General features: G+C 39.8%; 2 protein-coding genes across 2 annotated transcripts in view; one reads left to right on the plus strand and one right to left on the minus strand.

The window, feature by feature from the left end:
• Positions 1–26,440, plus strand: part of LOC311275224 (ras-specific guanine nucleotide-releasing factor RalGPS1) — a gene marked incomplete at its 5' end in the record, with an annotated part of 108,821 nt that overhangs the window by 31,855 nt on the left and 50,526 nt on the right. Inside the window, 1 exon segment of the mRNA XM_084383571.1 lies at positions 2,358–2,484. Within this exon segment, the coding sequence (XP_084239697.1) occupies positions 2,358–2,484 (127 nt within the window).
• Positions 3,860–25,520, minus strand: LOC311274722 (angiopoietin-related protein 2-like). The gene is made up of 5 exons (XM_084382642.1): positions 25,170–25,520; positions 13,799–14,773; positions 11,435–11,628; positions 8,153–8,423; positions 3,860–5,551 (listed from the first exon to the last, which is right to left on the minus strand). The coding sequence occupies exons 2-5, from the start codon at positions 14,739–14,741 to the stop codon at positions 5,352–5,354; spliced, it is 1,608 nt and encodes a 535-aa protein (XP_084238768.1). The 5' UTR covers positions 14,742–14,773; positions 25,170–25,520; the 3' UTR covers positions 3,860–5,351.

The following is a 26,440-nucleotide window of genomic DNA, read 5'->3' on the forward strand; positions in this document are numbered from 1 at the left end:
CAGGGGTCCAGGTAGGGGTCCTCAGGGTCAGGAAGGTGCGTACGTGCTATAGTAAACAGAGCGCCGCAGTGAGCGACCACGTAACTTACCGTGTCTGTATTCCTGTGTTATCAGATATTAAAGAAAGACACAAAACTCATGCACGCCTGGAAGTGTACTCTGTCCAAGTGTGCAACAAATACACTTGGTGCAAGGTCCCCATTAATCACATGTAATTAGTGGGGACCTTGTGTGAGTTATGTAAATTAATTTACATACATACAAATGAGGTCCTCGTGAACCATGTTAAATTGATTTTTCCCAAGTCCCCAGTTGGCATGGTCCAACTACTACTTCACCAATTCTGATATTTGAAGTTGTGTATAACCTAACAAAGCCATAGTTGTTATACTTGATTTTTTTCATGGCTGTATAACATTTAGAAAGGGTGGTCCCCACATGTGATGAATAAAAAGTCAGTCCCCATAGACCACAGAAACCAGTATGTGTGTGTGTGTGTGTGTGTGTGTGTGTGTGTGTGTGTCGTACCTTTATCCCCCTCCTGCAGTGAGTTCTTTAACACAGCTGTTTTTACTCGTTCATCAGTGCCTGGAGGATACAGACCAGCAGAGAGTTGCAGCCGGTGCCAGTAGAACATTTGGCTGTCTTTGGGCCGCGCGTGTGCTCGCATTAATTATTGGTGCAAACCGATATCATTGACTTTACTCGCTCTTGGAGGGAGGGTGTCCGCCTGTTCAATGTTTCTTTTAGTAATTTTTTGTTAATGTTCAGTTGTTGATTACTTGAGACTCATCCCCTCACCTTTCTTGGGGTCATAACACTTTGGGGGCAGGTCCAGGATGGCCCACTAGCACTGGTTGCAGCTCTCACCTGGTAGAGTATTTTATCCTCCAGGCCCTGATGAATAAGTGGGACGAAGCTGTGCCCACTCAGCGATTGCCAGAGAGGGTGGAGGGCAGTGCCTGAGGGTGCATAGGAGAGAGAGAGCAGGCCAAACACAACAACGCACACACACACACACACACACACACATATATATATATATATATATATATATATATATATATATATATATATATATATATATATACACACACACACACACACACACACACACACACACACACATATATATATATATATATATATATATATATATATATATATATATATATATATATACACACACACATATATATATATATACACACACACACACACACACACACACACACACACACACACACACACACAAAAGCACTGCGGCACATAACAGCTCTACAGTTATTCTAAATGTTTGTTACTGGGTTGGATTAGTCATGAAATGAAAACTTGCTTTCATGGTGGAGTGTTGAATTGAGGAGTCTCACAGCCTGAGGAAAGGAGATCTGTAGTCTGGTGGTACCACATGAAAACTTAATCTTACATGGACACAATTAGGTACGTGACCTCATTGCTATGAGCTATCCTGCAGTATATCTAACAGTATTAAATATACATTGCATTGTTAATTCACTTGCCTTCAAAGCAAATGCACGTTGTAGCCAGACCAACATCAATATGACATAAGGACAATTAAAGTTGCTTGTAGCTGCTTTAAGTATATATGCCTATTATTTTTCATTATGGAGTGGCACTGATAGTATTTTTCTTTGACTGTGACATTTGTTACAGTATCCTCAGATTGTGGGACAGAGGCTGAGTAGGTGTCTAATGTCAGGAATTTAGCAATTTTGTGTTTGTTTCTGGACACTGATTTGCCCACCAGCACCTTTTCAGGGTTTAGTTTTGTACACTTGATGGAAACCAATACCACTCAAAAATCTTCCAAGTCACTTACTTTGTGGCTCAGCCGCAGCATTGGGTCACATGTTGGCTAGAAAGAAAAAACAGACTTTGCCAAATTTGTCTGAAGCAGTCAGGATGATGCACTGCAAACCTCCTCAAACTCACTGTGCGTGAACAGTGTCTAATTAGTTGGCTACTGCAGCCCACAGCAGAGGGGGAAAAATCCACTCTTATACGTTTGCTTTGAAATTATTCTTGAGTATAATCCATTAGAAATAATTGTTAGGAACCGGCCCGAGGGAAACCAGGGTGCAACATGAAAAATGAGACTCTCTTCTTCCAAATCCTAAGAACCACCAGCATTTTCCCCAGACAAGTGTTTGTTTTTATGATGCTGAACAACACAGAATCTACATAGATCTCTATCTCTGAAGCAACAGTCCAGCAGTCTGTGAGTTTTGGAACACAGACACAGTTTAATTCAGTTCAGTAATGAGGTAAAGGACTTGTGCAAACAGTTTCAAAGAAGATGATCAAATGTGTGTAATTTTTCTTTTCTGTTGTTGTAGTTGATCAGTCGGAAGGACAAAGCCACATTTGAGAAGCTGAACTATCTGACCTCCAAGGAAGAGAACTATACCCGCATGAGAGAATACATCCGCTCCCTGAAGATGGTGCCCTGTATTCCTTATCTTGGTGAGTCCTCCATCTGTGCTTCATTATCATTATAACTTACAGTTAGTGATCCTTTTCAAGCCCCTCAACAAATCCAGTAGGCTGTTCTAAGCCTTGCAAACATGCTCTGTATGCTGTATATATGGTTGAGCTGCACGGCCCATGATATACTGTAAGTCCAGATGTTGTTGATCATCTTTGCCCTGAGATAAGTGTTTTTCTTCCTTTCTTTGCATTGTGAAACACATGTAAATATCACATTTACTAATGGAATGGCACTCAATAGAGTGCATACCTCTGCTAAGGCCCAACAGACCCCTTTTGTACTCACTCATAGAGACCAAACCTCCTGGTGCGTCTTGGAATTGTACAACTACCATTGTTTTCCCTTGTTGTGTGGCTTACTGTAGATGCAGAACGTTGTCTTGACCTTCAGAAACCACAGTCAGACTTGTTATGGCTAGCAAGTGGTAAATATTTTCCGAATAGCTTTAGAAGCTGTCTTGAAATGTATAATATAATCCATAACAGCCTGATGGAAAGCATGGAGGGCACTGACTGTGTTAGTTGACACAGTCAGTTGTTCCCTCATGCTAAATCAGGATAACCCTCTGATTTCTGTGTGCACTGAGTCTGTGGTGCACTGAGTCAGTGGTGGTCAATCATCACTCCAGTGTATTACCTCAACAGTAAAATCTCCCAATCCAAACACATTTTCTGCTGATTGATTAGTGTTTGGACAATAAATTATCTAACAATGAGAGCAAGTACAGTACCTGCACAGTCCAGTAGATCATGTAACAAAGCAAGAATTTTACATTAGCTCTGCTTGTGAGACAAGATTTGCTATTCGATTAGTTCCAGTCTAGTTCTTGTATTTAACAGAAAACTATTCAAAGTGTCCTGTTGTACACACAGTGGGAGCAGGGACAGATTGTTGCAAATAAGGACTATTGTAATTGAATTAGGACATTTCTCATTCATGCACACGCTATCTCCTGTTAGTCTGGAATGTCATCTGCTGAGAGAGAATGAGCAAAAATAACAAGAAAAGACAAGGACATTGAAAACACAGCAGCATGTTATGATCATTAACAGTACCTTAGTATCAATGTTGGGCTGCAGTTTTTAAGAAATTAGACATTTCATATAGACATATTTACTCTGTTTACACTGTTCCCCTTTGTCTTACTGGTAATCCAGAAATTGAATCTGTGATTGTAGTCCGATGTGTGAAATGCAGAAGAGCTTTGACTTTGGGTGGCTGGACTGAATAGCAGGGTTGAAGTTGCTTACCTGAGAATGAAAGAAGATGTCGGAGGAGTATAGTATCTCGAGTACTCAGTGAATCATTAAAGTGTGGAGCTGAATAAAATAAGATCAGTGGAAACACAAGCAGGGCTGTACATTGTTTATTGCAAGATGGATTACATACAGACTATAAATAATCTTAACAAAACATCATATATACACAGAGTACCTGGTACATACTGTATCTGCACAATGATACAGTGACTGATCTTTTCAACAGACCAGGAAACCTTTGGTGGGGAGATGAAATAACTGAGTTGTTCTGTTTGGTTACTGTTTAAGTGTACTGTAGTTGCTTTACCTGGAAAACCTGCAGTGAAATTATTTTTGCACATTTTATAGTTTTTTTGCGGCATGTTTTTGTAAATTCTGTGTACATTTAAAGGCTTTGATCTAATTCACAATGTCCATATTACATAGATGTGATGGATTTGCTTGGACATTGTTGGTCGGTTTACTTTTTTAACTTTGTCAGTTTAGTTTCCTCCTCTTTATGCTAAGCTAGGCTAACCACTCCAACTTACTAAACAACTAAGTGCAAAATTGTGAACTGTTCCTTTAAAAAAGGCAGGTTTAGTGTTCCTGTATGATTTCATGCAAGGAAGAAATGCCCTTTTTGAAACATGGAGACCTTTCTGAGCACAAAAAGTGTAAAGTTAGTGAGTCATAGCACAAAATATCAAGTACCAGAATGTTCAGTATCAAATCATTATTCTTCAGAAATTGCATAATAGTCATTTGAGATAATGTAACAGTCAATGGTGGATGAGGATTTAGTGAAGATCAGCTCTGTATCTGCACCATTAGTGGAAACAACAACAGTTTTTGTTGCAACTTCAAATCTCACTTATCTCGCTATAAAGACAAGCGTTGTAAAATATCATTGCAGTCCATAAATGCAATTTAGTTCAAGAATCTTCCATAATGTATTCAGTGATACAGGTAGCTGTTTGGTCCATGGTCCTGGTACTTTGATTCAATGTTGAACTATTTTGTTCATACTAAGTGTTCAGAATGCCTTCAATCTATATTTTATTTTTTTCAAACCCAAATATTAAGATGAAAAAGACTTGGAAAGGAAATGAGCCTGGTAAATTAGACAGATTTACTGAAACCTTCTTGAAAATTGTATCAAAATTAAAAATAGATTTCTCTCCTGTAGAATTGATCCCAATGTATGTTGTACATACATAATATATATGTTATAGTACCAATATAAATCTGAAGTAGCAGTTTTTTGCTAGCAGTCAGTTTTGACCTCTGGATATAATTCCTTTGTTTCTATTTATTTTTAATATCTAATTAACATAATATGTATTTGATTCTGTACATAACAGCCCAAACAAGACAGGAAAACCTACACCTGTAAGAGAAATTAAACTAAAGAATTCTGTCTGATCCTGTAGTGTCATTGCAAGAGCCTTTGCAATTTGACATGACATTATGAATATACAGTAAAGCATCTAACAGAAAATGAAGAATAAAAAGCAAATCAAGGATGTGTTTGTGATATAGAGATGGAATCCCTTTGGTGGAAATGTTCCCTGAAATCTTTTCAGGTTTGAATGACAGATGAGTTAATGGAAGGTGTTTGCATGAGGTCGTATCATCATGGTTACTTTCTTCAGAGAGTACGCTCCTCCTCTGAACTCGGCCCAGTAGACCCCGTCCTGGTAACGGCTGCGGTAATGCCCACCACGGTACCACACGCCGTTCAGGTTGGAATGAGCACAGGCGTTGTACCACCATCCTCCCTTCTGGTAGTGGGCACAGTTACCTGGAGACGCAAGGAATCAAATCAGACCAACTGGTGTACGAGCAAGCTGGTGTTGTGCTGGTTGAGGGGATAGGATGAAGACTGATTATGAATCAATGAGCTCAACAGTGAGACTGCTGTTTTCACCAAATTTCTGCGTGATTGGCCTTTCTGTGTTCATTTGGTCCTAAAGACAAAAGCTCTCAGCATGCATTGTGCCATCTCGTGTGTGTGTGTGTGTGTGTGTGTGTGTGTGTGTGTGTGTGTGTGTGTGTGTGTGTGTGTGTGTGTGTGTGTGTGTGTGTGTGTGTGTGTGTGTGTGTGTGTGTGTGTGTGTGTGTGTGTGTGTGTGTGTGTGTGTGTGTGTGTGTGTACTGTCTGCAACAAATTTATGTCTACAGGCTTGCACAAGTCACGCTCTTGTCCATGTGGGACTGCTGTAGTGGTTTCTGTGGACAAGTATAAAGCAGCACATGGGAAGACTGCTGAAGAAGAAGAAAGCAGGAAAAGCCACATTTGACCTTTCTTTGTTAAAGCTTGCTGTATCGGTACGTCATTGTTGTCCAGTACAACACGTGCTGATTCTAGTTGTGGTCTTGTTGTTCCTTTTATAAACAAAATCTGATCACTGATGTGTTTTGGAAGGAGATGAAATGGGCCTTGTGCAGTCAAGACTAGCCTCATTCTGTCCAGAGTCACTGTTACACGTTTGCTTTCTCTTGTCAGGCATCAACTCTGGCAGGAATCTACCATCTTCTCTGCATCGAGTTACAGTTTTTTGTGCATGCCTTTTGAATGAAAATACATTTGTTGTCTGCTGCAGAGAGGTTGAGTATTGACATATTAGTCATATTTGCTTATACAAAATATATAATATTGGGACAATTGCAGAGTTATTGACCTAAATCAGCCACTTCCATTTAAACAAATCAAGGGGCAAAGGACATCCATCTTCAGACATACATGTGTGCTTAGTTAATTAATTGGCGGACCATTCAGATCTCTGAAATTACCCAGGCACTATCTGGGTGGCTTGTTTGCCTAAATCTCTGAGTGCATCCAAATTAATTTTCTGTGTGCATGTCTTTAGTCACAGAGGCAGAACTTTGGCTTTTGGACTCGTTTTGACATTGACCATTGGTGAGCTGTTTAATGATGGTCCAGCTTCTGGCTGGAGTTTATACCACACATCAGTTCTTGGCCATGTTTCTACTGAGCAGTCCAGTTCAGTTCAGTTCGTCACAAATTAGAAAGATTATTTCTGCGATTCCGTTATCAAAAGTTGTGGATGGTAACAAAAGAACTATGGCCCTGTTTTTTCGTTACCCTTTTGTTGATGTAACTAGCACACTGATCTGATAGTTAAAGGTGGAGTTAAAACACTGCTGTAGGGTTTTTTTTTTCTGTCTGATTGCAGATAAAATAAATGAATTTTAAATGAGCTACTGTGGCTCTAACGCAGCATCCTCTCTGTGTCTGTAGTCGCCACTATGCGGTCTCACTCAATGTCCCTTCCACAACACTACCTAATTTGTGACACATCCCAAGTAACACACAACAAGTAATCAGCAATCAATAATATTCATCTACTGTACAAAGTAGCTAGTAACTAAAGTTTGCAAATAAATGTAGAGGAGCGGAAATAGCACAAAATGGAAATATTGAAATAAAGTACCTCAAAATTGTACTTAGGTCCAGCCCTTGAGAACATTTTATTGAATATAAATTCCATGACTTGTTATTCTACATTTTGACAATAACATTTTTATTTTTACTGCAAATGTGTATTGGTTCCAAATATCTGTTATCTGTCGTCTTGATAAATAATAATCATATTGGTCATTACACTGATTACTACTGCTCTGATTTTCATCTTACTGCCTGCAGTCTTTTCTCAAACAAATATTGTTTCCTTTCTGTAATAAAGACCACAAAAGTACACAAAACATGTGTGCTGTGTGCACTCTGTATGGAGTGTGTGGTTGAGTAAGAGAGAGCAAGCGGCATGAGTGGAGGTTAGGAGTTGGTATCTGTGACAATCTGGCAGTAATGTCCCTGGACAAAGTTACGATGTGGGTTTGGCTGTCTGATATAGCTTCTATAACTTTATTTTACTATATTAATTTACTGTACTGTACTTTAGTTTTGTTTACTGCAAACAATGTGCTTTCCTTTGGTGTTAATAGAGGGGGTCTTTATTTCAGGTGAGGTGGTCCTACTTTCTTATAAAACATTATATAAATATTGTGTTGGTGAAACCCTGCACTGGTAGCTGTTGGTAGTGTCATATACTGTATAGCCTGAAGCCAGAATGCTGACGTGCCCAGTTTCTGAATCCATTCATGGTAGCCCCTTCGCCTAACCCAGGATAAAGAGTGAGAGGCAGCACACGCCCTCACACCAGTCTATTACAGGGCAGTGCCTGTATCAACTTGTCATTGTGGGTACATAACTAAACCCTGAATACAGCCAGTAATTCATCCTCATTCAGTGCTAAAGGAGTGGCATATACAGTATGTGGCTGTGTGTGATGTATTGAATCAGAAACCAAAACATTAGTAGTTTTGCAAGTGATAGCCCTCCAACAGTTAGGATTGCCATCTCTTGCACTATACCACTCACCTGCGTAAACATCATGGTCTCTGTCCAGTGTGGTAAACTGCTTGCCGTTGTGCCAGGTAAGAGAGTCTCCAGCATTGCCATGGTACCGGCCCACTCGAAGCCTGTAAAATTCCTCCTCGGATTCGACACGGAAGCTGGCGTACTCTGCGAAGGTCTTGCGCCCGCTCCAGTCTTCAAGGGTCACCAGGAGTTTGTAGTTGCCCTGGTTGGTCAGCCAGTAGATGTTCTCGAGTCCTAACCAGTATTCGCCATCAATGTTTCCAAACCCTTGCTATAAAAGGAGAAAACCATTGAATAAGTCAGGAATGATGTGTCTGATTTAATAGAAAATGCCACAGCAATTATCTTATTTTAAAAATTAAGTTGTTTTTCCTCCCCTTGGATACAGCCCTGGACTTTCAGCAAGAAACCACCCATGTTTTCCAATCATCTTTGACAGACTGGTATGACGTCAGAGCAAGAGCAGTGGCAAAATGGCAGGACGTGTTTAAGATCCTCTCCACCAGAGCTCACTGTTTGTCTGAATCCCTGGCTTCAATTACATGACACATGGATTCAATCAGGATGTCCTCATCCCTGCCAAATGTGAGCGTATAAATTGGCTTTAAGTGCGTTGTTGACTCATTGAGTGTGGGTTGGGGAATGATTAGGTTGGGGGACAACTTGGAACAACTCCATTGTGTTTTGGTCTTGAGTTCAAAGTACTGAGAATATTATACAGATTGGGATGTCCTCACTTCAGGCCACAGGATGTAAATCTTTGGCCACTAAATGTTTCACCCTGTGCACCCGACTTTACGTAATGTGGGTTCCACCAGTGCTAAATGGGAAACACTGCATGGTTACAAAGTGCTTGGATCACTGCACTGGCTGCAGCATGTTTAATTTATTTGAATTGATTTTAGCTCTCATAGATTTGATTTTGGGTTTTTCTTATGATTACTTACATATTACACTGTGAGGAGGATTGGCCAAACACTTTGTTTTGTCAAAGATTTCAGCTGTAGGTGGGCTAAATGGAATGTGATATTTCATCACAGAAATCACAGTATTAAATCTTTTTTTATTTATTTATTTTTTTGGAATATCACCACAACAGTTTTCCAAATTAAAATAATGTCATTGTTTAGGACAGTGTCTATGTGACCAAACCCCTCCCTTGCAGCCTTCAGCCAACCGCATGCCTGTAGCCACTGTCAAGGTAATTCTGAATGACCAATTAGCTGGGATCTGCCGGTCTAGCCAGATGGCTGCCCGCCATGAGTCCATTTCTGCTTGAGGGTTTCTTCCTGTTAAAAAGCAGTTTTTTTCTCACCACTGTCGCCAAATGCTTGCTCATGGGGGAAATGTTGGGGCTCCCTAAATACATTCATTTAAGAGTATGGTTTAGACCTGCTCAATTTGGAAAGTGTCATGAGATGACTTTTGTTTTCAACAGTACAAATAAAGATTGATGGATTGATTGACAACTGTTACTTTTCCACAAATGAGAATGCACAACCATGTCCACACTACTTAGACTACCTCAAATGACTCTAAAACTCAACCCAAAATAAGCTGTAGTTGCTCATATGTGGATAACCATATTTTGCTAGCAAGTTTTCCAGTAGCAGATACTCATTTAGCTTCTAACATGAACAAAAATTGCCTAGTCATGACTCAGCTTTATGGAAGACTGATGTAAGAATAGGGTTGGGTACTGTTTACATTTAAACCTACACCGGTACCTGAAAGTCCGTACCAGTACCCAACAGTACACGGTTCCTGCACTTTACACTCTCTCTAAAGCAAAAATTTAATATCAGTTGTAACCATGGGAACCAACCTAGACATAATGGGCCTCATGCAAGAAGTGATATACGAACACATTTTCTCTTATTTTTGTTTGTATTTAAGATTTTCCCTTATTTTGTTAGTGCCTATTGTTTTCTGGGATTCACCAGTGTTATCTTATTTTTGCTCTTCTCTTTGGTAAAAGAACATTTTTAAGAGTGGCCGAGAGCACTCTTAAAAGTGCAACATATGCAATTCAGTGCAAACATATGTTTTAAATTATAGGAACATAAAAAAACGCATAATGTAATTCAATTTAGATTATCCACCTATATGTTTTAGAGGAAATTTAATGATTGGATTCTTGGTAAAAAATACTTTTGGTCAATTGATCCTAATTAAGACTATAAAAACCCGGGGATGATCGTGTGTGTTCAGCACCTGACTCATGGCTTACCTACATGCTTTGGAAAGCCAGGCCTTACACAGAGTGGTTTTAGAGATCACACAGATCTGTTTGATGAGACACATGAATGGCTGCTGAGTTGTTTCAGATTGCCACGAGCACTGCTTATGGATTAGTGCAATAACCTGGAGCCTCAGGTTAGGTGGAACACACGGCGGTCAAATCCCGTTCCTCCACACCTCCAAGTTCTCAGTATACTCCGAGTTTTGGCCACAGGATAATTTCAGAGAGAGATAGGAGACAGATCAGGCATTTCAAAGTCCTGTCAAAGAGTACTGAAAGCGATAGTTTCATTCATGCCCCAGTGCATATCGTTCCTGTACACTGCTAACCAGCAGGTAGAGATTGAGAGTGCTTTTTTTGCTGTACCTGGTTTGCCAAATATCATTGGTGCTGTAGATTGCACGCATACACGGATCAGAGCATCCTCTCCAGATCCATTCCCATTCCTCAACCGAAAGCTGTATCACTCTATTAACGTCCAAATAATATCAGATGCAAACTGCCTCCTTCTGAATGTCGTGGCCCGTTGGCCAGGGGAGCACACGACTACTTTGTGCTGCAGAATAGTTCCATGGAGATGTGTCTGTCTCAAGGAGCTGGTGGAGATGAGTGGCTGATTGGTAAATGATTTGTAATTCTCAAAACCACCATCCAGCTTAACTACTATAAAACTCAATTTTACAGAAATGTAACATAGGTGACCGAGGTTATGCCCTCACTCCAGACAGGAGCACTCTTAAAACCACCGGCACGCACACCCGCTCCGTGGTAGAATGCACAGTTGGGCTGAAGGCCAGGTGGGTATGGCCTGATACTGTGTTTTTGACGTGCGTTTAATGCCAGTGGTGCATACTGCTACATACTGTGTGTAAATGCTGCACTTGTTAAGTCAACTAAAGCAATTTGGCTTTATATTATCGGCTCTATTTATCGGCTATAATTTCGTTATCTGCCTATAACCAATAATATACATTTTCCATTATCGGGCGGATCATTTATTTAGAACCTTCTCATACTAAGCTCAGAATCTATTTTTTTACCTTGTATGTCTCCCAGTTCCTAAAGAAGTTGACAGAGCCATCCTGGCGTCTCTGAATGACAGTCCATCCACCAGGGTCGTGTCTCTGGTCACACCAAACCTGCATGAGTCGGTTGCCGTTGTCTGGTTTCAGGAGAAACATGCCGCTGGTGGTGTATCCGCCCTCCAGAGCCTCGAGACAGTCTTTGAAAGGGCCTGCAAGAGAGACTGAATGTTGACTAACAAAGCTGTATACTATATATTGACCAACAAAGGCTTTCAAGACAGGCATTCATTTTCACCAACATTTGAATATAACAGCGTAACTCTAACAACCTGCACAAGTAACAGACAACATTAAATAAAATGGTAAAACATATGGACATAGGGCTCCTGGAAAAGTGAAGTCACTGTTGACCATGAGTTACATGTGCCAAATATGACAAGTGCTTTCCAGTCTCTGTGATGTTGGCATCAGTAACTATTACTGTGAGCAAAACTTGGTTGGTAACCGCAGTCGACATTACATGGAAATACAGAGACAAAACCTTTAAATGGCAATACTTTATTCAAATCTCATCATACCTTTATGCACAGTAGTTACTGGATTCATTTGTCCACCTAGGAGTCCTAGAAAATAATACTAAAAAGACAAAAAGGGCTCCAGTTGTACCAATTACAATAGCCTCTTTTGATCTGAATTACAACAAATCGTCAGAAATTATAACCTGGATAGTCCAAAAATCTGTTCCGTCTGGTTTAATATTTTATTTACTTTATACAACTCAAAAAGTTGCGATGCTGTGTAAAACTCAAACAACATACAAATATTTTTTTAAATACAGTAATATGAAAAATGTGAAAAAACAATATGAAAAGCAAGCGTCTTACAAGATAAGCCATGGTACACATGGATAAGACATGGTTATGTGGTCTGATGTGTGATACAAATTAATGCAAACATTTTTACTAATGTAACTATATAGACAACATTTACAAAAGAAGAGAAACAGGCACTTATTAAGTTATTAAATTGGTTTTACAACTTTCATAGTTCACCAGACTCCTTTAAAGCAGTTTAATTTTGTCCTTGAATGTTGAGCATTTTAAACATTTTTTTCACAACCAAATGTTGATTGCTTGATAGCATTGACTTGTCATTTTTTCCATTCTCACTGCAAATGCTTAACTTTTGTTCCAAAAAGTTCCATCCTCCACCAGTTTGAGGCTGTAAACAGTGATTATTTTAATTTTAGATTGATCTTACAGTTGTTTTCTGTATTCTGTATTCTGTATTTATTTCAAATGGCCAAAAAAAAAGTGACACAGTCTCTTTGATTATATACAGAAAAGGATAACATAAATAAGCTTGAATTAGAATTAGAAATGACTAAATCATTAGGAAATAGCTGAAACAATTGAATCAGTATTCTGTAGTGGCTGATAATTTTCTGTTGATCGACTAATTAATTAATAGACCAATCATTTCAGCTCTATGTCATTTACTTAAACCATCCTCAGTGTCAAAAGCCTTGTGATACACTTTTCATGTGCATCATATATTCTTGACAAATGCTCAAATAGACCATTCCCTGGATGGAAAATCCCTAGATTGCCTGGACATGTATCAGGTAGATTACAGCAGTCTAAACAAGTAAATCTACTTGTTTTAATGACTTAGTGCGGGTGAGAATGAGTTGTCTGAGCCTACACTCTTTTGGGATTCCCATACTGTGTCATATAACTCCTACGGTAAAGTAAGATGTCTGCACAGAGCCCAAAGATACTAAAAGACAAGACCCACCATCTGACAACAGATACAGAAGTATCTGCTGCCGTACCACCAGACTACAGAGCAGCTTCACACAAACATGTGGAGTCCATGCCAACTCGAGTGCATGCAGTCATTAAAGCAAAAGGGGTAAAAACCAAATACAACGATATTCTGACATTCATGGACATTTTCACTCAAACTCTTGTCTGTTGTTGCTGATGATATCATTTGTAATGAAACAAATAGTATTACATTCTAAACAAATGCAAAATAGATGTGTTTTGACAGTGATCTCTCTTTTTGACCCTACTGGACATGAAATATTTCCAATTTAGAAGAACATAACAAATGCACAGCTGAGATGCTGAGGCTTATTATATGCACAGCCATATTTTGACATAATTCTAATAGTTTGGGAAATATGTCCAGATATAGTGGTTCTGCTTGGAGATGTGAATATCAGACTAGACTATTGGCCTTGGTGGAGGTCTGTGCTGTCAGAGTGCCCTTGATGTTAGAAGGATATTATGGGGACTCAGTTGAAGCAGCAGTAATCTATTGATTAAAAAGACCTGTGAAGATATGAAAGTGTAAGTTTGTTCTTCTACTTACCAGTGGGCTCGTTTGTGAAGCTGTATGTTGCACTTGGCATTGTGGGCAGAGGAGGTGGTAATGCTTTGGAGTTTTGGTCACTCTGTATCTCATTGGTCATGGGGTTGCTGGTGTGGCGGGTGTAGGTAGGTGGATGGAAGGGTCTGTAGCCTCCAGGAGACAATACTGGTGTCTGCAGAGCAGGCTGAGGCATCACAGCAGGCTGACGCATTACAGGAGGCTGACGCATTACAGGAGGCTGAGGAATCACAGGAGGCTGTGGACGGACAGAGCGGCTCCTTTCCTGCACCACTCCAAATGAGTATCCTCCTCGCTTACAGTGCTCCTCCAGCTGCATCAGGAGGGCACTCTGATTGCTTGCGATGGCTGACAGATGCTGGTACTTATGTTCCAGGTCACGGTAGCGTGTAGCTAGCCTCCCCATCTCATTCGTGTGGTTGAGCACACGGGTCTCTAGCTGCGACACCTCGAGAGCATTGTCTCGTTTGCGGATAATCTCATGCAGCAGCTGCATGTAGAGCTGTGTAACTCGGGAGTTCATGTTGCGGCTCTCTTTGCGCAGTAGTTTGACTTCATTGACCACACCTCCATCTACCTCTACTAACTGCTGCAACGCTTCAATCTGCCGTCGCTGCTTCTGCAGCTCACTGTTGAGCAGCTCTAGCTCCTGCTTATTGACCCTATTCTCCAGCAGGGCATCGGGCTCCTTGGAGTTCACACAGATGGCCCCATTATTTTTCTGCTGAGGGACAATGAAGGTATAGGAGCATTTGTCTGTTTGGAGAGCACTGTGATCGATCACAGCACGTTTTTGCCGTTTTGGCGCAAAGATAAACTCTCTGTCTCGGACCTCATCACTGTTCCCGATTTCCTGAGTGTCTCCCTGGAGAGAGGGTCCAGAGAGCAACAGGAGCACCAGCAAAAACACCACAGGGAGAATCATAGCACAGTCCCACTGCACCCGACCAAGGATTTCTGGAACAGACAGGGAGATTATCAATAAATGTCCTGGCAAAGTGATACTGGCATGCTGCACAATTTTTTTGCAGTTACTTGCATGTCATGTCAAATATTTAATTTTGTATATTGCATACTAATATGCCCACTTGCAATCTTCACTTGATTGAAGCTGCATGAACTGTATTAATTTCTGTCCACTCACAGGCAGCAGAACAAGCTGAAAATACAAAGTTGAGTTTGCAAACGCATCCAGCATTTGTCATGTGTCAAAATCCAGTTACAATTTTTCTGGATTGCACTCTATGTTGATTAAAGCCAAATTTGATTGCTTTTTTATAACTGTTTCTAAACTATAAGAGATAAGAAGACACCTTCAAAATAAATTGTATTGCTTAAAGTAGCCCTAACTTGAACCCATACAGTGAAAACAAGTCCCCTTTAGTAAAATATTTGAAGGCTTGCTTAAGTAAATGTGTTCCCTGTTTCCAGTCTTGGCTCAAACCTTTGTATAATGGCACGCCGTGTTTTGATGTTGATTCTGTCGTTCTTGTGGTAAAATGCTATCATAGCATTGGAATTTTCAATAACAGAAAACACAAAGGGGACCCTCCCCTGACACTAGCAGTTAGGTTGTTGGAGATCATACTTTCTTCATCATAACATGTTCTGCCAACTCCTGCCTCAGCCGGGCCAGTTCAGTCACAGCTAGTGGACTTCAGCCTTTTCCCCATAATAAAACAGGGTCTGTAAATGTCTAGTTGAGGGTTTTTCAAGGTGAAAGACAGTAAGTCAAATTCATTACTCACACAAGTAGACCATATGAGCAGTAGTAATTACTGTGTTCATATTTCTGGCAGAAGGCCTCGTAGTTTTGCTCTTGGTTTATGGTTGGTTGATGAATGGTCGAGGCTGCTATCTGTTTCTGTCTCAAAGATGTTTTCCTGGAACCTGGGGACCTTTTTTAACTAACTATGAAATTACTTGAATCTCAGCCACAGGAGCATATGTTTGATCTGAGCCTTTGTTCTACAGGTAGTAGTGTCTTATGGCCCACAAACTATTATTTATGGTGACTGATGGCACCCTGAAGCAGACAAATACCAAGAAAAAAACTAAATCAAAACATCTTCGCTACAGCATTTCTTTGCTTTATTTTAGTCTCCCTTTTCACCGCAACAGCTCTCTTCACTAAAATTGATTCAAACATCAGTTGTGTAACTGTAAATAATGGGATCACAAGTCAGTCCGCTTAACATGAGCTTTATTTCCCTGATCTTCACAGTTCCTCAGAAGTTGTGAAGATATTTCAGTTCATGAATGGTCCCTGACTGTTTTACCGACTGGGTTTTTCATCAGTTGGTTGAAGATTAGCCATGTTTCTGTTGCAGAGTGGAGTGAATGAAACGACAAATAAAATACATTCACCACTTATGTTGACAGGTGGAACTTTACTTCTTTACTACCTCACTTTCAAATGAAATGAAGAAAAGCAAAAATTACTTACTGTCGCTGTTAGCTGAAATACAAAATATATATTTTCTGATGCTATCGGTCTCTTTCTCAAAGCAAAACAAACAGTGTTTGTTGAGCGTTTTGTAGGGAGAGCAGCCGAGCAGCTCTGGAGGAGAGCTTCTGGAGCAATAGACACACAGTTAGAAGAGCTCAGAGATGACTTTCTAACTTTTGGGATTAAAATCTTCACTCCTGTTTATCAACCTGACTGCAGCAGTGATCCGTGGAGGTGACCTCCATTGTCGGGTGTTTCTGTTCTGTAATGTTGACTGCTGACTGGAGCTGGAGGGGAAATTTACTTTACTTCATGAACGTAATGTTACAGAGAGGAGAGAGGAAGAAGAAGAGAGAGAACCAGAGTCTCTGCTGAGTGCTGAGTTTAGTCAGAGGTTTGCCTGAATTCAAACACACACACACCCTCGGTTAATGTACAGTAATCTGTGTGTTTGGGGTGAAGAAACATTCACACGTTACGCTTCATTGATAGTGAACACACCATTAAACAACCACCCCTGGTGATGGAAGTCTATCTGACCTGACTCAAGCACAAATGTTCATGAAAGGTTAGAATTTATATACATTAAGTTTAGTCACATTATCTGACTTCCCTCCTCACTCTCTGACTCCATTCCGGAGGTAGCGCCAGGTGACTAAATGAAACATACTGTTACCTTGAGTAAACTTGTGGATTTCTCTGGTTTGAACAATCTTGGAAATATTTGAGATAATGAAAGTACACAGCTCAACAAATTATATAACCAAGGTCTAGTATTAGTAGACATATTATGTCTTTAAGATGGAGACTTAATCTTAGGCAAACCAAATCCCACTGGTTATTTGTGTAAGTTTTAGCTTCTTCTATTCATATGTATAATAGAATAATTTTAAATTCTTCATGAGGTTTTAAAATGAATGCAATTGAATGTTGATGCTGGGAAGCAACATTTGATTGTGTGTGTCTGGATGACTTGATGTGTGTGAGTGTAGAAATCATTGATGGAAAACAAGAAGCAGAGGTGTTTAAAGGTGTGTGAAACACTGCCCCTTTGTGTTGTCATTTAGAAATCATTAGACAGATACAACTTGTTTTGAGTCCGGCTTAAAAAAAAATCTTGTTCTAGTCTGTGGTCGGACAGTATTCCCTCTGCCATTTAACAAATTCAAGTTGTGGTACATTTACATTATAAAGTTGTGGAAATGGAAGCTCCTGAAAGAGATTACTGTAGGATGTCTAAACTATATTGAAGCTATTCCAGGCCTCTGCGTTGTAGTGCCTTTGAGACGGTCTCTCCTGAGCTGTGGTGCTGTAAATACATGTAGTGATAATGTTTAATAGGCCAGCTGTAGTGGGATCTGAAGATTTTTCCCAGCCTTTTTCCATTTCATATTTAAGCTTTCTGAATATGTACATGCCGCTCACATAACAATATTAGATGTTCCACTGACTGACCACTGCACTGCAGACGGGAGAAAGTTCCACCGAGTGTTTATAGATTTGTACAAACACAGAATCTTCGAGTACTGATCCTATTTCGATCAAATGTTTGGAAATAATGCTGCTCTGTTGTTTCTGCCCTGGCTGCCAGGATGTGCCTCATCACATTCACACATGAATTCAAACTGCTTTTTGCACAAAGTGGAATGTGGTGATTATTTACCTGGGTGGATACAAACACAGAGGGCTTCTCCTTACACACTAACAATGTTGTATTCTAGCTTTGTGGACTAAACATTGAATCTAACTATAAAAGACTGTTTAAATATATAAAAAGAGACATTTACTCAACAATCAGTAAAGCAAACACATCCACACTCCATTTAACAGCTCAGCTCAGCTTCTTACCTCATCTAACTGTCTCTTCTCTCAAAGAGCAGACAGATCCTCTGGAAAATATAATAATTTTTGCAGTTTACTTCATAGTGTATAACCTAATTTGAAATTATATTAAAAGTCTTAAATAATATGTAATTTGCTCATTTCAAATATTTGATAATGTATAATTTACATTTTAGCTTTGTGGCTGGTGGGGCACCATATGTGTGCCCTCTACTGTTTTGCACTGTTTTTAAGATTATTTAATCATATGTTAGCAGCCATTTTTACCGGTCTGCAGCTCATCCTGATATACTAGATCACAATCAGAGCAGAATAGAATATTAGAATATTGAGCTTATTAAACTGATAATTGGGTATCTGCTTAAACCTGGCCAAGTCCTGTTTGTTCATCTTAAGAAGCAACAAAGACGGGACATACTATCTATTATTGTTAATGAAGGTTCTCAGTCATCCAGGTCATGGTAAATCTAGGTGCTGTATCGTAGGCAACTGGAGGTGATCCAGTTGCCTACGATACAGCACCTGGAACTATCTATTATTATTTCCCATGTCTGAAATGAACATGTTTTCCTTTGGGGTAGTGAGTTCATCAACTTATACAATGGAAAGCACACAGGCGTGATGCATCGGTGGAACTTTGTTTAAAAGGTTGAACAGCAGGAATGAATCAGTGGCCAGGGGAAGATCTGCTGATTCCAGCATTAAATTTGGGATCCTTAGCCTGGCCATCCCTGCCTATATCTCTGGATGCACACAATTCAGTTTCAATCTGTGAATCCTGATTTTATGAGAAAGTAATTTCACAATGTTCTGCATATATAAACTCTGTGCAGAAAAATGTCCATATAGTGACAAGCTAGTACAGAAATGTCAAAGATACATTTTCCAAACCCGAAGGAATACTTGTCGAAAATGTTTATTGTGTGGAACTTCTGCGTTGTGCTAGAGGTTGGCTCTGTTTGATTACGGTTATGTAGGCGGACTCATTTCTAAACAATTGTTAGCTACTGTTGCTCTCTGTTAGCGGTGTGGAGAGAGGCGCTGAGGCGAGACTCTCGAGAACGTGCATTAAGTCACATCCTTTCGACCCTCGTGGAAAATTGGACCCGAGTTGATCACAAAGACATTCACAGTCCATCAGCATTAAAAAACCTCAACAAATTGTCCACAGACTTATATAGGCAACCGAGAGAGACAGGGAAGGTCTAATTTTTCACATCACGTTACAATCTGCTCACATATGTCCACTAAAAAAGTGATTCATGGATGTAAATTGCAACAAATTGTTACATAGAGCCCCTTTAAAGGTGCAAAAGAATTGCCCCCCTGTCGAATTCATACTCCAAACAAGTAGCCGGCATCACCAGAGTGACCGCTAACTGCTGCTACTTATAGCTGCTGTTAGCTAGTAAGCTCAGTTAATTGTACAGCTGGCGGTTGCATTAGCTGACTTTGCCTGGACTAGGGGAGTGTCGGTTTAGTTTACTATGGGTCTATCACCTCTTGAGGTACAAAGTGGATAGGGGTTAGCATGTTAGTTAGGATTGAACATAGCTGCTAACCTCAATAGACACAGTACATAGACGTGTTTGACATTTATTGCATCTTTAATAAAAAAATATCAGAAGAGAGAGCATCATCAGACTTTGTAAGTCTCGGTTAGTCCTTAAAAAGAATATATCAGTATTAAAGGGATACTCAGTATTGCATAATGTTGGGGAACTCACAAGAGACACATGAGGACAAAAACAGATGACATCATCAGGGTTATTTTCTCAGACTTGATGAAACTCCTCCAGAGCCAAAGAAAATGAAAGAACCTTTTTCCGAAGTAGCGCCTGCCATGAAAGCTAATTTGTTTTTATGCGTGAAATCCTAGGTGTCCCACTGCTGCTTTTAGCTTTCAGCGATAATTAAAGCTAATATCTTCTTTTGAAGGACCACACTAAAATAATAACAGGCCTACAAATGTAATTACATTTGTCTAAAATACAGTAAAAAAGATCTGTTCATGTGTGCACTGTATTTGCTGCTTGTAAAAAGACTCGATGAATGATTTCTTGTTTTCATTAAATGTTGTTTTAAGTCCAGTTATTTGAAGAGCACTGCAGTGTATTACCTGCCACTGTGCTCTCATGAAGATCAATTGTTTATTTCCTGCTCTCTGCTGAACATGACATGAAGTAATCCAGCCTGGCCCCAGAGCGGCTGAGCAGGAACTCATCACAGTCACTCACACACAACTTTCAACTTCCTGACATCATTTTTTTTCCATCTTCATTTTATCTCAATGTCTTTTAAATGCTGACGGTTAATTTGTCAGTGAAGCTGACATCAACATTTGCTCAAGCTCACTTATATACCATTATTCACATGCAGTGTGTTGGTGTGTGTCCATTTGTTTTATCAGGGGTCATCACATGGCTTGATGTCTCAGCAGCCAACAAGCCTTGCTAAACGCTGTCACACATACTGTAGCTCACTGTAGAGATGAAACCTGTCAAAATTAGCTGCACTGGGTCAGGGCATCTGTCAGATCTCTAGTCGCTGGGAAATGCAGCACAGACCCCATAAAATTAGATCACCATCTGTCAGACAAACTTCTAAAAGGTGTCAGCAGACACACAGACGACCACACAGAAGACAGGACACAGCCCTCTGTGGTGGACGTCACAATAATTCAGCAGCTACAAAAGCGATAAATGAATTTGTCACGCATGCTTTATCCCTCCGTCTCTCCCACTTCTCTCTTTCTATCTTTGTCACTGTGTCTGTTTCTGGTGCTCATTCATTCTAACCCACACACACGGACACACATGCACCCACAGCAGGAACAGTTGCCGGTGACTGCGACTCGTCTGTGCCACAAACGCGGGTCGGCGTCTGGACACAAAGGCATGACAGGCCTGTGGAGCTGTTTAAACCGCAGGGGAGAGAGGGGAAGGAGACACCCGGCTCTCCTCATTCAGCAGATTTAGTTCACATGTTGGCTGAATAATGAAAAAGCTGAATCACTGAAATAACTGTACAGATTATTGGAATTAATTTACAGTGCCTGTGCCTACCTGAGGGTGAATGGACTGAGAGCTATTCTTTCATTAGCCTCTGACTAATACCTCCCTGCTCTCAAGCTCTCAACAGGCTTCTTGATGGTTCAGTAGTTTCTGAAAAGGTTTATTCAGTGTATGAAATGTGGTGTGATGCACTCTAACCACAAGTCATAACATCAACACGCTCCTGACAGTAACTCAGTTTGATTCTTTGTACAGTCTACCAGTTACACTGTCAGCTGTGTGGCCTCATGACTGAAAAATCTGTATTTATTTTCAGAAAAAGGAGCCATTGACCTCATCATGCCAAAACATGAGAAGTGTTAGTTTAAAGATGGAAATCGTCAGGGCAGCGTGTCTTCCTGTCATACTTAATATCCAAGCAACACTGTATAAACAAATGAAGGATTCCTTTCAAAAGTATTAAAGTGACAGTTCACTCAGTTCAATCAAGCAAACATATTTTCCCTCTACATGTACAGGTAGTGCTGTTTATCCATCTAGATTGTTTTGTTGTGAGTTGCAGAGTTTTGGAGATATTGGTAAAATACATTTGACAAACTCAACAGCAATGTCTCTTTCCAGAAATCATGACCTGATTACTCAAGGTAATCCACAGACCTTGTTGTGTGTAGTTTCATGTAGGAACTATTTTCTTTCTACCAAACTACATTATATATATATAGGTGCTATATAAATAAAATTATCATCCGCCAACCCTATCACCATATCACAGATGGAAGCGTGCATCCACTCATGGAGGAGAGGCAAGCTAACTAAGCTAGCTAACGTTACAGCTCAGCTGAGGAAGACGCCATTTATGTTTATCTCACGCTGACATAACGTTTGTATGTATACATATAAACATAAAAACCTGTCAGACTACTTCAGAACAAGATGAAAACCCTAAAATTAGCGTACATTCACCATGTAGAAAGCAGACACAGAGCAACATGAGCTTTCAGTTGGAGTCATATTTGTGTTCACCTGACGGATGTCAGTGCGATATCGCTCTCCTTTCAAGTCTTTTTCGGTTTCCACAACTATCTGGCTCTTTAGCTGCTAAATATTCCACTATGTTCACCAGCCAGCCTGTCTGCCATTTGGTGCTGAGCAGGTGGTGTACAGTGGATCTATAGCAACGGGAGCTGCAGAGTTTAAAATAATTCTCTGTGGAGTCTTTGCTCTAAGCCACATCTATCACAATACCCATTGTTAATATGAACATATTGATTAGTGCAGCTTACAAGAAATGTGCCCAAGTTATATTTATTGTATAAATGTGAACAGGACATTTTACAGTAAAAAAATATGGTTGTCAGTGCTCTCTGGAGGACAAACCATGTAATGGAGACACTGTTTCTCGACAAAGGTTTGAGTTATGTACTGCCATCTATTGCCGCTCGACAAATTAAAGGATAAGTTTACTCAAAAATGAAGATTCACTTTTGTTTTGAAGTCATTTCTGGAGCTTCACAACACAACATCGTTGCAGCATTCTATATAGCATACAACTGAAGTAGATGTGCACTGGTTTAAATAATAAAAGCACAACATGGCTCCATACGGCTTGTCCGGTGTAGTCCAAGTGTCAGGAAGCCCCGGCATCCCAAATTAATATGAATAGACCTTATTTACACCTTTTTTAAAGCCGAAATCTTCACTGTATCTTTTTGTTATGTTTTTAAAACAAGTCCCTATCTATTTCAGTTGTTTAGGAGAAGGCTGCAACTCTGTTTTGCTGTGAAGCTCCAGGAATGTTTTGTGGACTACGAAACTTCACCTGACTTTCCATCAGCATGGTGGGAGGAAGCCAGATGAAGTTTTGTTTATGAAACTGACTAATACTGGTTCAGTTTGTTGGGTTAGTTCGAAGGAGGCTTTTCAACAGAACAAAAAGTTTTTGTAGCCTTTATCAAAATCCTCTCGGTTTGCTGTTGTTGTGTCTGAGGGTAGTATTAAAATTATTAGGGACAACAGCAGTAAACTACTTTGTAACTGCACCGTAACTCATTTGGACAAAATCATTTGGATCCTGTGATGAAGCTGTGATACATGAGTTAAGCTGCTGTAAGAAGATGAGCTACATCAGTGCAGCATGACACACCAGAGTATGAATCACAAACCACACCCAAAATTTCAAATTAAGTAAATTATTGTCAATCATTACCTATTGCCCTATTACCTACTCAATATTGTCTACACTGTAGTTATAGAGTAGTAAGAGGCACATATCTTTACATTTCTATGTCTAGTAGTATGTCTATATATGTATACAGTTGTCAAATATTTTAGTTTTAATGTCTTTTTTTTTTACAGTTATTTCATATTTTATTTTGTATATTTATTCCTACTTAATTGTATTGTTACTATCTTTTCTCTATCTATATTTTCTTATGTCTTTACTCAGATATTTCTATTCTAGTAGTAGCAACTCTAATGTCCCCAAATTCTGATTCCAATCTGTTCAGATGGACTTTTTAAAGCACTCATTGTGTCACAGTCTCTGTCCACGGCTGCACACATTAAAATTAACATTTTTGGGTGAACTGTTCCTTTAATGATGTATTGGCAGGGCTCATGTTTTCAGTGTTCTGCGTGGCAGTTAAAGCTCCTGAAAGCGTAGTCTAATTTGGATATTTCCATGCTTATGCATAAATAAAAAGGGTGGTACACAAGTGGAATTCTTCATTTTTATTTCATAACTATGAAATGTTCCCAAATTCTAGAGGTCAGGAGGCAGCAGGCATTCCTACAACATGTTCAAATGTGTCCCAGTTGTATTTTTGACTGCGGTCTGAAAAGTTTTGCTCTCAAACATATTCTGTTATATTGCATAATCAAGACACAAAAGGAACTTCATGCAGTTGCATGAGCACTACTTTTGTCACACAATGACAATATAATATAATAATGAGCTTCAGTTGAATGCACTGACACTTCAAATTTGAGGTTAAAATTATACTGGAATAAAGTCATTCCTTAGTTGTTCTGAAGTAGAGCTTAATGAGTGAATTTCAGATCATTGAAATTAACTTCAGGCTACAATGTCTTTGACAGAGTCGCTAAACCATCGAGTTGTTTTTTTTTACCGGCAAAGTTGTGTTAAGTCTAAGCTTAATAATTACAATAAGTACTGCAAGTAGCATCATTCCAAACAAGATCAGTGATAATGAATAATATTACGTAATATAACCTTATATAATCACCAGGGAAGAGTTTGGGGGGAGTGGTTGTAGTGGTATTCATTGTTAATGAGTCATATGAATAAAATAAACAAACCACACACAGAACAAGATTTGTCATATGGTTAAATTAGAAAAACAAAGACTTATAGTTATAAGTTCTAAAGTTATATTCACACTGGGAAGTAAACTAACAAGTTACAGCGTTCTCAGATGATTTCATTTGATGAAAAAATCGAACCATCAGTTTGACGTTGAGTCAGTCCATGCACTGTATAACTTTTGACAAGGTTTTTAGACTTTAAAATTTGAGACTTTACAGTGCAGTGTAAAACTTGGAATGACTCTGAAAACAAAAGAAATGTCCTGCCAGCTCCCTGTTCGACACCAACTCAACAACTGGCTGCACAAATTCACATGATGTCCTTTTTCAAACACACTATGTATTTAATGTAATTTAAGTTCTCTCCGGACTATAAATAAGAAGAAACTAGTGATTGATGAGAGGACACTAACCCCATTAAGACCCACTGACCCACCGGTAGGTCAGTCAGAATGGTTGTTGAAGTTGTCATTGATATCAAATCTGTCAAGCTGAATAAATGATGCACAAGACGTGTAGAATATTTAGCTAGAACAAAAGTCTTTGAGTAAATATCTTACTCTGTGTATCATAGTGTCACTTAAACATGGAGCTGGAATACAGTCACAAAAAAACTGTGTTTAGGTGAAAACACTTTCTGAATAATGGTGCGGTGGGCACAGAGCACACTCGGTATTCTGGCATGAGAAATTAAAATGTCAGGTCAGATAATTGCTCCACTCACCACTTATCTGTTTTCTTATATCCTTTGGCTTTCTGGCAAGTTTGACTTCAAGTCGTCACCACTCACAGTCACTCCACATTTCCTCTGTTTGTCCGTTTTTCTGTCAGTGGAACGTCATATTGTTTCCTCCACCTGCTGTCTGGATCAATTCTCCATGTAGACTGTGAAGGAAATGTTCCAGCTGCGATGATGTCTGTATACAGGAGGTTTTTTTTTTTTTAACAGTGCAATCAAGCTGCAGCAACAATCAACCGAAGCTCTCCTGTTGTAACTTCATTCATCTGCAGCAGCTCACGTGTGTTCCTCAGATAGACTCAGCTTCTCCCAGAGACTCGACCTCCCTCTGTCTTCCTGCCATTACAAGTGGGACACTTATTGTTGCTTGAAGTAATTAAGCTGTGAGCTGCAGCGACGCCCCTTTCCCCTCCCCTTGACAACAGGGAGATCATGGACGCATGAGACGGAGGCTCCCAGTCCCCCCACCTCAGCCCTTGTCCCCTGCAGCCCCCCGGCATCTCTCAGCCCCACAGTCCTCCTTTTTCCATTACTCTCCTCCAGCCAGCCTGGGTTTCCTCTCTCTGGGAGAGCTGACCAGTCGCACATGTCCACAGCTGCATGTGTTGCAGTAAGATCAGGTTTGGAGCATGTGGATCCTGACCTGTACTTACCGAGGGATCTCTGGGAAACAGAGATGTTTACCTTACATTTTTTTCCTGTTTGTTTTTCCTCTGGTTCAGTGGAGACGAAAATGTGTTTCTTTGATCGTCCCAGCCTCGTCCCATCTCCGATAATCCTGAGCATTAATAGAAACAGAAAGTTAAAGAAGCAGAAGTAGTTCCCTAGTTTGATTTGGGGATTTTCTCTCTTACACAAACTTTTAAAGTGAAGATGTTTATCTGTGAACCCGGGTGGAGACTGTCCATTCAGACAGTTTGCCAAAATCAAAGGTGGAAGGAGTTTGGATTTGGTTTGTTATGTTGTCATAGTAATTACTGGTTACATAATACCTGCTTTCAACAAATATTCAGTGACTCATCGTATTTGTTTTTAATTGCAAGTAAGACTCACAAACTTGTGATGTATGATAGACTTTTTGAAGGAGATGTTTATCAATGAGACATTAGGAGAAACTGCTCTTGGAATGGAAGCTCATGTTGATTTGTGTTTTTATTTTAGTTCCCAAAGGTTTTACAGGGACTTTTTCAGGTGGGTTAACATCACTCTTGTTGCCTCAAATGAGCTGTATTCTCATCAGAAAGCTGCAGGTCTTT

This window comes from Pagrus pagrus, assembly GCF_965226575.1.
Source record: "Pagrus pagrus genome assembly, chromosome: 19".
In the NCBI taxonomy this organism is placed as follows: Eukaryota; Metazoa; Chordata; class Actinopteri; order Spariformes; family Sparidae; genus Pagrus; species Pagrus pagrus.

Excerpts from the sequence above, each read along its gene's own strand:
- LOC311274722 (XM_084382642.1), bottom strand. The coding sequence starts at position 14,741 with ATGATTCTCCCTGTGGTGTTTTTGCTGGTGCTCCTGTTGCTCTCTGGA. Across the intron at positions 11,629-13,798 it reads CTTCACAAACGAGCCCACTG|GCCCTTTCAAAGACTGTCTC; the intron begins GTAAGTAGAAGA and ends TCTCTCTTGCAG. Across the intron at positions 8,424-11,434 it reads GGAACTGGGAGACATACAAG|CAAGGGTTTGGAAACATTGA; the intron begins GTAAAAAAATAG and ends CTCCTTTTATAG.